The sequence below is a fragment of the Enhydra lutris genome, unplaced genomic scaffold, assembly GCF_002288905.1.
Source record: "Enhydra lutris kenyoni isolate GAN:26980312 unplaced genomic scaffold, ASM228890v2 scaffoldscaffold12, whole genome shotgun sequence".
Taxonomy (NCBI): Eukaryota; Metazoa; Chordata; class Mammalia; order Carnivora; family Mustelidae; genus Enhydra; species Enhydra lutris.
The window spans coordinates 53,478,893-53,491,711 of NW_019154096.1; the positions used below are offsets into that span (position 1 = coordinate 53,478,893).

The 12,819-nt window shown below is 41.0% G+C and overlaps 1 protein-coding gene across 1 annotated transcript in view; it reads left to right on the forward strand.

The window, feature by feature from the left end:
• Window positions 1-1,707: 1,707 nt before the first annotated feature.
• The window catches only part of LOC111145162 (beta-transducin repeat containing E3 ubiquitin protein ligase), a 218,970-nt gene continuing 207,858 nt past the window's right edge, over window positions 1,708-12,819 (forward strand). The window contains exon 1 of the mRNA XM_022499860.1: window positions 1,708-1,773. Coding sequence (XP_022355568.1) covers window positions 1,726-1,773 — 48 coding nt within the window. The 5' untranslated portion in view covers window positions 1,708-1,725. The remainder of the gene's footprint in view (window positions 1,774-12,819) is intronic.

Sequence of the window (12,819 nt, forward strand, 5' to 3'; positions counted from 1 at the left end):
AGAGGGGAGGGCAGAGGGAGGAGCCAGTTCCCTGCTGAGCAGGGGCTCAATCCCAGGACCCCAGGATGATGACCTGAGCCGAAGGCAGAGGCTTAACTGACTGAGCCACCCAGGCGTCCCATATTAGAGATTATGAATATAAAATTCCTAGTACATGCCTGAAACAAAGAGCTAATAAAGTGACAGCTGTAATTATTGTCATAGACTATCTACAAATGCCTTCCAATACTTTCAAACATTTGAATTTAATTGTCATGTTATTTCTAAGTGCTCTTTTTTTTGGAGTAAGCAACCACCAGTATTTTCTCCTGTGGTCATCCTGGCTTTGGCTATGCTCCTGAATACCACGTCTGTAGGACATGGTGCCCATAACTGAACAAGTATTCCAGGTGTGGTCTGACTGCTTCGAAACAAAGACCATAAGCCTCTATTCCCCAGACACTACTCTTCAAGCTGCCTAGAACTCCTTTAGCATATTTGGCGACTGTGTCACATTCCACTTTATCCTATGAAAACTTGTAGGTAGTTTTCATGTATATGACTTTGAAATCTTCTCCATTTTGCACTTGTGTAGAACTTTTTTAAAATCAAGAATAAAACTTTTTATTAAGTGAAAGCCCATTATGTATTACGTATGCTGAGTTCTGTGGATATAGAGTTGACTAGAACAAAATATCAACATACTAGGAATGTGAGCTCCACAAGGTTGGGTCTATCCTGTTCACCAGTGAATCCCCATTTCTTAGGATCATGTCTGGATACAGTCATGATCTAACTGTTCGTTGAACAGATGAATAAAAGAGTTTACAATGGAAAATGTTCCTGTAAGTGAAAAGGCATTTTCCTAATTCACTTATTTTATCAATTTGGATATTCTGTACTAGCCTATCACTTTTAGCCCAACCCTCGTGTTGAGAGAGTTAGGGCAGACCCAATCTCCAAAATAAAATCGTACTGTCCCTTTCAAGGCCAAACTGAATACTTACAAGCTTTATGTGCTGGATGGCCATTGTATTCCATCACTGAAGGCCCTTAGTGCAAGGCTTCAGTCCCAGGGTTAGCAGTACCAGCCATGCCTTCTGAGCACTAAACACCCAAGAATTTCCTGAGGTGAGTTCTCTTTGGCCCTGACTTCTTGTGGGGGGAGAATAAGGTCCTCAGGAGAGTGTGGGGGTGAAAGGTTAGAAGGACCCTGAAATTCTGCATTGGTCTGTGAGATGCTGCTCGGACCTCTGAGTCCTCTCACAGTTTTTTCCAGTATTTGGGCTACAGGTGAGGCAATGGTCGCCATCGTGCTATCAAATGCCAGGCAAGCAGCCACTGGCGTCGCTCGGTAACCACGGAGACACCCGTGCCTCCTCCCGTTTCCCATCCGTAGAGGCTGCAAACTACCATTCCCATCAGCCGATTTTCTCCACTTGATGGCGAGTTGTCTAGATTTGGCTTTCGGCCACCGCGACCGTGCCGCAGTGAACCGCGGGAATTGCGGTTCGAGTCGAGGCCTCACTTTTTGCCACCGGAAACTCCAGCACTACAAATCCCGTGAGCCAGCGGGCTCACGCATGTGCACGGAACAGCGGGTCCTCCCTGGCCCCCTGCCGGTGCCTGAGAGGTAAGAGAGGGCGGGGGGAAGGAAGAGGAGGCGGATCCGGGCGCTGCGTTGGCTGCGGCCTGGCACCAAGGGGGCGGCCCCGGCGGAGTGCAGACCCAGTGGCCCCTGTGATTATGGACCCAGCCGAGGCGGTGCTGCAGGAAAAAGCGCTCAAGTTTATGGTGAGGAGAAGGCGCAGGCCGGGGAGCGGTGGAGGTGGTGGCGTTGGCGACGTCGCGGAGGCTCCGGCCTGGGCCGACCGCCCGCGGGAGGAGAGGGCAGAGGGATCCTGGGCCGAGGCCGGCGGCAGGGGCAGCTGAAGGGACGGGACGGGAGCTCTAGGGAGGAGGGAGGGGGTTGCGGAGAGGACCCGGGGGTGGGGGCAACAGCTCCGCCATCTTGTGGATGAGAGGCCAAGTGACAGCGGGAGCTTAATCGGGGAGGGGGCTTTGGGCGGCGCGCGGAGCCCTGGAGGGAAAGCGGGGGCGTGGGGACAGTTACCGAAGAGCCGAGGAAGCCGAGAGGAGAGACGCGGTGAGGTTGCTGGCAGGGCCTTCTCGGTGTCAGGGTTACGGGTAAGGCCCAGCAGAGGAGGTGCGTTCAGGAGTGGGGAAGGGGAGCGCAGGATAGTGGAAGGAGAGATATAGGGTGGGGGCAGGGGGGGGTGACGGGCTAGGCGGGATGCAGATGGGATCTAAGGGTGGGGGAGAGAAACCCAGGGCAGGTGGGAGACTTGTAGTTTTGTCGAATGTGGGGGTGGGGTGGGGAGGAGGGGAGATAGCCTTTGCCTTCAGGGTACAATCCCTGTTTGGCCGAACTAATGTTGACAAACTCTGGAAAGGTAGAGACCTTACTTAGGAGGTTAAGGAGACCTAGGACTATGGTGATAGTCTCTAGAGAAGGAAGGGGGTGTTGACGGTAAGCCAGAATTACAAATGTCAGAAAAAGGGATACATACTCTGCTTCGAAAAGAGAGGGTAAATATTGTAGCGAGGACGAAGTGAGGTGATAAAAACCAAGAGGTTGATCTGTCAGGAAAACATGGGTACAGGAGCTTGGGGAAAAAATTAATATCTCATAGGGTAAAACAAAAGATAGTGCTAAATAGTAAAGAAAATAAAGTATGGGGGCTTGGTGCTATCACTTTCTTAGAAAGGAAAGGCCATGGAGATTACCATTGCAAGACTCCTAAGAAGTGATAAGATCCGTGGGGAAATTCAGGAGATAAGGGGAGATCTAAGTAGTGGGGAATAGGAAATGTCAGAATTGGTGGTAACTTACCAGTTTTAGGTTGAAGCACGGTATGAACTTGGATTGGAATTTGTTGGGTGTATTTAAATCCTTTGGAGCCTAGTTCTTTAACTTTGTATCTGCTTTTCTTTTGCTATGCTTGTTTGGCAAATTTGTGTAGGCTGATATTTGATGCTTTTAATCCGATGCTTCTTGTATATCCTAGGTGTAAAACCAGACTTTGTGGTTACAGCTAAAGAATGATGGAATGCCTAGACTGCTATTTTAACAGGTGGCTTTAGGGATATTGATATTATTTGCAGTGGAGTCTTACTTTTTCAGAAGTAATTGTAACCTGGCACTCCAAATCTCATTTCTTTGATAGTTGTTATTTTGTTTTTGCCTGACAAAATTGTTTTGCCAAAACAAATCTAAATAAACATGGGCATTATCCTAGTTGAAATTTTGCTTTAAACTGCCCCACGTTAAAGAATATATTCAGAGACTGGTCATATTTACTAAAACTTCATTTATTTTGTATCCGTGCTTTCAAAAACATCTAAAGTTTTAATATATCATTAACAAAATCCCATTAGGTTTGAAGAAGGTTCTTGAGTTTCTGCCAGTGTTGAAATTCTAAAATATTAAATTTTTTTGGACTTTAGGAGTAAGAAGAAGTTGCTTGATATTTTACATTATTTTACATGGAATAATAATCTCTATGCTAAATAACTTGTATGACAGCTTCTCGATTTGAGTCAGAAAATTAGCAGCTGCTTATTTTTGTTTTTTAACTTAGAGGTTGACTAAGTCCTAATCTTGATACTTGTGTCAAATTTATGGAATAATGTGATTTATAGCTCATCAAGAGGCATTATGAGATCATCTTCTTTACTCCCCATTAGACTTCAGCCTAGGAACATTCTCAACTACTTGATCTCCACTTTGTACCAGTCAGTTAATGTTTCATAATGGTCTCCTGATTGAGTTAAAGTGGACCTGGAGATGGCCATGTAGTAGTTTGCAGCTTTTAGGGCACCACACATTATTAAATGTTGAGTCACTTTCTATAGGAAGAAACCAATTTTTACTTTGATTTTAGTAACTTTGATTTTTGATCTTGCTTGGATGAAATAATTTTAGGGCATATAAAATTCTTTTTTATAGAATTGATAGATAAGTGGGACAATATAAAAGGTGACTTGCAGTGTAGCAGACCACTCCACAATTTAGTAGCTTAAACAATTTATTATTTCTCTCAAATTTGTGGTTGACTGATGGTGTTGGCTGGGGTGTTGGCATACATAGCTGGAATGTTTAAGATGGCTACACTCATATAGCGGACCTCTGGCTAAGAGTACAGTTAGTCCTAATGACCTTCATTTCTCCTTTATGTGACCCCCCCCCCCCCCAATTCTCCACATGGCCTTTGGATTCACTCAAGCTGAGTGGCTGGATTCTGAGAAGGAGCATTCTAAGAGACAGGAAATAGAAGGCATAATGCCAGTTCTCTTGCTCCTTGGATTGGAAGTCTGAGAATGTTACTCTTGGTCAAAGACAGTTGAGGCCAGCCCAGAGTCAGAGGGAGGGGAAAAAAATCTCTACCTGTAGGCAAGAGGAAGGACACCACAGAGAGGGAAATTGCTGGAGGCCATGCCCTTTTGAGACTGGCTACCAGGGATGCTATTGTAGTTGGGTGTTTGTGCTAAAAGTACAAATGGGATTAGCCAAATTTGTGAATAACAACATTGGGTTTATTTTGGCAGCATCTCTTTTGAGGTTAATTTCTTAAGGTGATCTCCTGCATGACTTGCCTTTAATACTGTCACTGCAGAAATAATACTGGGTGAATTAATATGATTCAGTAACTTTTCTTACTTGCTTGAGAAATGTGTGTATCTAAAAGCAAGAAATTGCATTTTAAAATAAATACTCAGATTTTTCACTTTTCTTTGAGTCAGTGAGATTGATTACCAACTGGTTGGATGAACATTTGAAACTAGTTCTTGGTTTAAGTTGTTGAAGTTTCTATGTATCTCTTACCTGTTCTCAATTTTAATTAGCCTTCAGTTTCTTTTCTGGATATTCTTATATACCTTATATAGGTATTAAGGTATAAAATTATGAATTAGTGATAATTCTTTGTGCTAATTTTTAAAATTTATGTTTGTAACAGATGTACATATTATCTGAAGTGAATTATTAGATGTAGAGAAAATGCTGCTTTGAATGATTGTCAGAAATTTTTTATTGCTAAATTAGAAAGTGAAATTTCAAAAGAAACCACTTATTATTCTATATTATTTGTGTAGTGTTTAAATCCTGAAAGAAAGGAAGCAGATGTGAATTTTTTTCCCTTGCTGAAGGGAGATGGGACGATATGTAAGATCTTGATCATGTATAGAAAAAATTATTTTATGGTAAATGGCATTACAGTAAAAAAGAGCATGAAGAAAGAAAAAATATCTTTGTGCTATTGAAGTATTTTAAAATTACATCTTTTTTAAAAAAAGATTTTATTTATTTGAGAGAGAGCGCACTTGAGTGATGGGGGGAGGGGCAGAGGGAGTTGGGAAAAGCTGGCTTCCTGCAGAGCATGGAGTCTGACTGAGCCTGGAGCTTGATGGGGTGGGTGCTGGATCCCAGGATCCCGGATCATGACCTGACTGAAGGCAGACACTTAACTGACTATGCCACCCAGGCACCCCAAATCCTATCTATTTTCTAGCAGTATTTTAATATATCACAGAAAGTGCTTTCTAAGTGTGAATAATAATTCATTGAGGATGAAGCGGAAAATATTTACCAATGTTTAACAAGTTGGTCTCTATAAAGAAAACGGATTCTTTCGCCAGCATCCGTAAATTGGAAGTAGAGGAGGGGGCAAAAATATGGGAAAGTTTCATTGGATCTTACCATTTTGACTAGTATTCCACAAGATTCACCTTATACTTTGGGACTCTTGGGATAATTCCCCTTACTTTCCCAAAGCCTGACTGAGACAGAGGTAGAACATTTTACAGAGAAGGCTCAGAGATAACAAGTGGAATAAATACAGAGAGTAATGTTGACTTAAGACTGTGATTTGTTCTCCGGGTCATTACCATCATAGTTCTTGGATTGCCTTCATATGTGGCCAGGGTGGGAGTGGGAAGTAAGGGAGCAAAAGCCGCAGAACCCTGAGACAATTTCTTCCTGCCTAAGATGAACCTTCTGAGTTGGAATTTCCTTCTAAGGTTTTGGTCCTTCCTGAGATCTGGCTCTCCCTTCAGGATTTACTTCCCTTCTTAGCTCGTGATCTTAACCTGACCTGACTCTGTCAATAATGGGATAACCACCGTAGAAGTGGGAAAGTTGTGTTTTTTTTCATTTTTGTTTTTTAAAATATAATTAGCCATGAGTAGATAACAGCTCCCATTTATTTAGTGTTTACTATGTGCTATTCTGAATTCTTTTTTTTGTTTGTTTGTTTTAAGTTTCTTTCATACTTTTTTTAATCTCTGCATTCAGTGTGGGCCTCAAACTCATGGCCCCTGAGATCAGGTGATGCATGTTCTTGTGACTGAGTCAGCCTGGTGTCCCTAAATACTTTACATGTATTATTTTATCTAATCCTTCCAATAGTAGATTCAGTATTATTGTTACTCCCATTTTCAGACAAGGAGACTGATTCCAGAGAGAATAAGTAATTTGTACAAAGTCACTCTGTTAGTAAGGAGTCTGACATCAAACCCATGCAGTCTGACCCAGTACCCTGACTTACATTATATTTAATCCTTGAAGAGCAGAGAAACAATGGACTATGATGGCATATTTCTTTGCAAGTCACATGGTGGCTTGAGTGGAAGGGTTACTTGTCCAGACTTACATGTAGATTTTCTAATCGTTTGCATTATTGAGGAAATGGAGTAAGTCTTTATAGTTGTCATAGTGTCATTGTGGCAGGCCACTGCTGCTACGTAATAAAACCCACGCAGCATCGTGGCGTACAATGGTAAACACTTATTCTCATGAATATGTGGCTTTGCTGCGCTTTGGATGGTATAGACTGGACTTAGTTGGGTGACTCTGGACTTGGCTGTTCACTGTTACATATGATATTCTGGAACTCAGACTAAAGGGATGGTGACTTAATCACGCAAAGCTGTTAGAGCTACAGCAAAGGCACGAGGGAGCAAGTCCAGTTATTCACGTACCTTTCAGTCATTGGTTCTGTCACACCTGCCAGTATTCCATTAACCAAAGCAAGTCACATGGGCAGGCCCAGAGTCAAAGGACAAGAAAATATACTCTGCCCATAGAAGGCATGTGGGGAGGGAGTAATTTGTATAATAATGTACTACAGTAGCAATCGTCTATATTATAGTCTAGTATACTTGATTTATAGAACAGTGAAATGCTTGCTGTGACAGCTGTTGTGCTTTCATTCTGCTCATTGTTGTGCTATCCTGACTAGTGCTTTCTCACTTTGGTTACTGAACAACACCCTTGGGTTGGATACTTTTAAAATCACTATTTAATAAAGCAGGTAGCTTTGCATCATGTTACGTAAAATTTTTTAAAAAGGCATAAAGAAACAATTAGGTTCTTGACATTAATCCACAGTGATGCCCTGAAAAGTTCATCAGTATTACAAGCTATTCTTCTGTCCTTGGGAAGGATTAAAGTTGATGTCATTCCAATGACATTTGTAACAGAATTTGAACTATAACAGAATTTGAATCAAGGTCATACATAATGCTCTAACAACTCCTTTGGTAGTTTTAGAGCTCTTAAATCCCTTCTCTGCACCTAAATTTGAGGCTGCAAAGGTATGGTACTGATATTTTCAGATGTCTGGAGGACAGTTAGGCTTTCACTGAAAAGTCACGGAAACAGACATCCAGGAATTATATAGCACACGGATAATACTTTTGGAACACAGATGCACAAATCCTTGTACTCAGGAACTAACACATCAACACTAATCTATTAATGTGGTTATTTGTTAGATTATGGGTAATATTTCAAAATATTTAACGGCATTTGAAAATGTGCTAGTAAACACAATAATATTACTTGGGGTGATTTTTCTTTGAATTCTTTTAAGTTTTCTAGATTTTCTACAGTGAGTATGTATTGTTTTTAGTCAGAAAAATTTAAATTTAGTATACTTAGTGCATATATTTATAAAATAAGTACCCCAAATGAAGACCTGCATTTGATCATGGATTGCAGTGTAGCCAAGCTCAAGCTCATCTTTTTTTTTTTTTTTTAAAGATTTTATTTATTTATTTAACACAGAGAGAGATCACAGGTAGGCAGAGAAGCAGGCAGAGAAGCAGGCAGAGAGAGAAGGGGAAGCAGGCTTCTCGCTGAGCAGAAAGCCCAATATGGGGCTCGATCCCAGGACCCCAAGATCATGACCTGAGCCGAAGGCAGAGGCTTAACCCACTGAGCCACCCAGGCACCCCCAAGCTCATTTTCGTAACTGGAAAATGGGCAATTGTTAGTTTTTTTTTTTTTTTAAGATTTTATTTATTTATTTGACAGACAGAGATCACAAGTAGGTAGAGAGGAAGGGAAGCAGGCTTCCTGCCAAGCAGAGAGCCTGATGCGGGGCTTGATCCCAGGACCCTGGGATCATGACCTGAGCTGAAACCCACTGAGCCACCCAGGTGCCCTAATTGTTAGTCTTACCTACTTGAAAAGGTTCTCTTTTTTTACCCTTCTGAGTTCATTTTATTTTAGTTATTTATTTTTTAAAAAGATTTAATTTATTTATTTGATAGAGAGGGAGAGTACAAGCAGGGGGAGCAGCAGAGGGAGAGGGAGAAGCAGGTTCCCCACTGAGCAGTGAGCTGGATGCGGGACTTGATCCCAGGACCCCGGCATCATGACCTGAGCCAAAGGCAGTTGCTTAACCAACTGAGCCACCCAGGTGCCCCTCAGCTCATTTTAAATTGTAAATTGCCATGTATAATATGTTAATTGATCATTTATACCATTAAACTCCTATATGTATCCAAGGTTTTCATTGGAAATTTAGGACTGTATGTTCCTAGATTGTGCTGGACTACTGCATTTTCCTTTTAAATATTACTTGGCAAAATCACTGGGTTGACAGCTGAAAATGAGGCCATGATAATTGGCATGCAACGTGATTTGATAAAAATGTGAACATAAATTGAGTTGCAAAACATTGTGTTATATGTGGAGGGAGGTGGTTATGGGGGCAGGAGGTGATGAAGATACAAAATTAAATAAAACTGTCTCTTCTAGAACTTTACAATCTATTGAGAAGATAGGAATTTATAATATTTTTTAAGTCATACCAGTAAGTGCCAGAATAGAGGCAGAAGTGTTGTAGAAGTTAACAGAAGGGAAATTAGTTTTTTGTTTTTTTTTTAAGATTTTATTTATTTATTTGTCAGAGAGAGAGAGAGCGCGCGAGAGTGAGCACAAGCAGATAGAGTGGCAGGCAGAGGCAGAGGGAGAAGCAGGCTCCCTGCTGAGCAAGGAGCCCGATGTGGGACTCTATCCCAGGACGCTGGGATCATGACCTGAGCCGAAGGCAGCGGCTTAACCCACTGAGCCACCCAGGCGTCCCGGGAAATTAGTTTTAACTGGAGAGATCTTTGGACACTTTGTGGAAGAAGAAAGCTTCATACTGGATTTTGTAGAATAGATAGGTTTTGATAGACTTGTTTTTGAGGTGGGCACTTTCAGGAAGAGGGAGTAGTTTGGGTAAAGGCCAGAAAATCAAGAGATCGGCAGGCATGGGTTGAGTAGACAGGTAAAACATGAACATAAGGGGGCATAACAGACAAGAAAGAAAAGAAAGACTGAGGACTAGGGAGTTTGGACTGAATCCGGTTTGTATGGAAAAATAATATTCTGGTGTACTTTGTGAATATATCTATCTATGTAAGCCTTTTAGAGAAGTAATTATACAAAAAGGTGTACAAGTCTAAGTATATAGCTTCTTAAAATTTCACCTAGTGATCATTTCTGTGTAAGCATTATCTAATATCTGTAGGTTGGTTTTATTTGTATTTAGCCTCATATATGGAATCATTCCAGTATACATACTTCAGTGTCTGGCTTCTTTTGTTCTACATTGTTTGTGGGATGATACATTCAGGTTATTTTGTTGGGCGTAGTTATGTTCATTCTTGTTGCTATGTAGTATTCCAATGTGTGAATATATTTAATATTTTTAGCCATTCTATTTTTTTTTTTTTTTTGAGATTTTTATTTATTTATTTGACAGAGAGAGATCTCAAGTAGGTAGAGAGGCAGGCAGAGAGAGAAGAAGGGAAGCAGGCTCCCTCCTGAGCAGAGAGCCAGATGCGGGGCTCGATCCCAGGACCCTGGGATCATGACCTGAGCCAAAGGCAGAGGCTTTAACCCACTGAGCCACCCAGGCGCCCCTAGCCATTCTGTTGTTGATGGACATTTGGGTTATTTCCAGTTTTTGGCTACTGTGAATTGTGCTGTTATGAATAATCACTTTCCCATTTTACACTTCCTACAGCAGCATGTGGAAGCTCCAGTTGCTGCATGTTCTTTTAACACTCACTTGATACTTGCCTGCCTTTTTCAGTTTAGCCAGACTAGTAGATGAATCGTACTATCTTGCTGCTTTAATTTGCATTTCCTTAGTGACCATTGTAATCAAGCACCTTTTTGGGTTTATTGGCTTTTTATTTATTTGAGAGTGGGAGGAGGTGGAGTGGAGGGAGGAAGAGGGAAAGAGAATCCTAAGCAGACTCCACAGCTGGACGTGGAGCTCTATTTTACAACCCCGAGACCATGACCTGTATTAGCTCTTTAAATGTACTCTATTGTGAGGTGTCAATTTAAGCCTTTGTCACTTTTTTTTTTAATTGGATTGTCTGCCTTTTTAAAATAAATTGATTTGTTCCTTATATTCTGAAAAATACAAATCTTTCATCAAGGATACGGTGTCTTTGTAGGAACAGAAATGTTTTGTTTCAGAATTTCATTCGAGAGATCAGTAAAAAATGTCACAAGGTTTTGTATTACTTACATAGTATTCACAGGATTAACAAGGTTTTTTCCCTCTATATACAAATAGTTTTAAAAGAATGATTGCAGGGACGCCTGGGTGGCTCAGTTGGTTGAGCAGCTGCCTTCGGCTCAGGTCATGGTCCCAGCGTCCTGGGATCGAGTCCCACATCGGGCTCCTTGCTCATCAGGGAGCCTGCTTCTCCCTCTGCCTCTGCCTGCCATTCTGTCTGCCTTTGCTTGCTCTCTCTCCCTCTCTCTCTCTCTCTGACAAATAAATAAATAAAATCTTTAAAAAAAAAAAAAGAATGATTGCAATTAACACCATCATTTTGTAAAAGAGCTCTCTAATGCCACAAAAGTAGCAAGGATATAATCTCAGAATAAAAGAAACTCTTTGGGGTAGGCAGAGTAAGTACCCCCTGCCCCACCAATGCCAAGTACCAGTGAATTTGTTAAATTACATGGGGAATGAAGGTAGCAGATGGAATTAAGGTTGCTAATCAGCTGACTTTAAAATAGAGAGGTTATCCTGGATTATTTGTGTTGGGCCCAGTGTTAATCACAAGGGACCCTCAAGGTGCAAGAGGAAGTCAGAACAGGTCGAAGTGATGCCATGTGAGAACTCAGTCCACTGTTGGTGTCTTTGAAAATGGGAAAAGAGATACGAGCTAAGGAATGTGAGAAGCCTCTAGAAACTTGAAAGGACAAGCTGGAGCCTCCAGAACAGAACGCAGTCCCACCAACAACCTTGATTTTTGTCTCAGTGAGAACGGTTTCAGACTTCTGAACTACAGAACTATAAAATAATAATTTGATGTTCTTTTAAGCCACTAAATATTTGTTAATTTGTTACAGCAGCCATGGAAAACTAATAGTCTTTCTCAAGAGAAAATAGTTACACCTAATTGGAGTGTGTATATTGATAAACACACACACACACACACAGTATCAGTATCTTTATTTTTAGTGTTTGGTAACCACCAATGCAGTCCTTTCTCTTTCTCTTAACATTTTACTCTGAATTAATCTCAGAATTACAGAAGAGTTCCAGGTAAAACACAAACGATATTTTTTCCTGAATCATTTGAGTGTAAGTTGTCACATCACCAAATGCTTCAGTGTGTATTTTCTACAAATAGACCACATTCTACATAACAATAATACAACCGTCAAAATTCAGAAATTGACATACAGTACAATAACATATCTAACCCCAGACCCCATTTAGATTTTGCCAGTTGTTCCAGTAATGTTCTTTGTAGCAAAAGGATCTAACCCAGAATCATGCTTTGAATTTAGTTGTCATGTCTCTTTAGTCTCCTTCAGTGTAGAACAGTTTATTAGTTTTTCTTTGACTCTTGTGACTATGGCACTTTTGAGCATTATAGGCCATTTTGTAGTATGGTCCCTCAGTTTGGGTTTATCTGATTCTTCCTCATGATTGGATCCAGGTTATGTATTTTTGGCAGAAGTACCACAGAAGTGGTGCTGTAGTTTTACTCCTTGCCTCCTATTAGGTGACACGTGATTTTTTATTTGTCTTACAGTTTTGTTTACTTGATTAAGGTGGTATCTGCCAATTTATTCTTTTAAAATATGTAATTTTTGTAATAAATATTTTATGGAAAGGTTCTTTGAAACCAGATAACTATCCTATTCTCCATCAGATTTTCAATCTGTTATAATAGAATGGGCTTATGAATTCCTGTTTTATTTGATGGGCTATAATCCAATACTGTAATTTATTTTGATGCTTAAATTGTTCCCTCTTTGGTCAGTACTTTCTTTCTCTCTCTTTTTTTTTTTTAAGATTTTATTTATTTATTTGACAGAGATCACAAGTAGGCAGAGAGGCAGGCAGAGAGAGGAGGAAGCAGGCTCCCCACTGAGCGGAGAGCCCAATGCGGGGCTTGATCCCAGGACCCTGGGATCATGATCTGAGCCGAAGGCAGAGGCTTTAACCCACTGAGCCACCCAGCCACCCC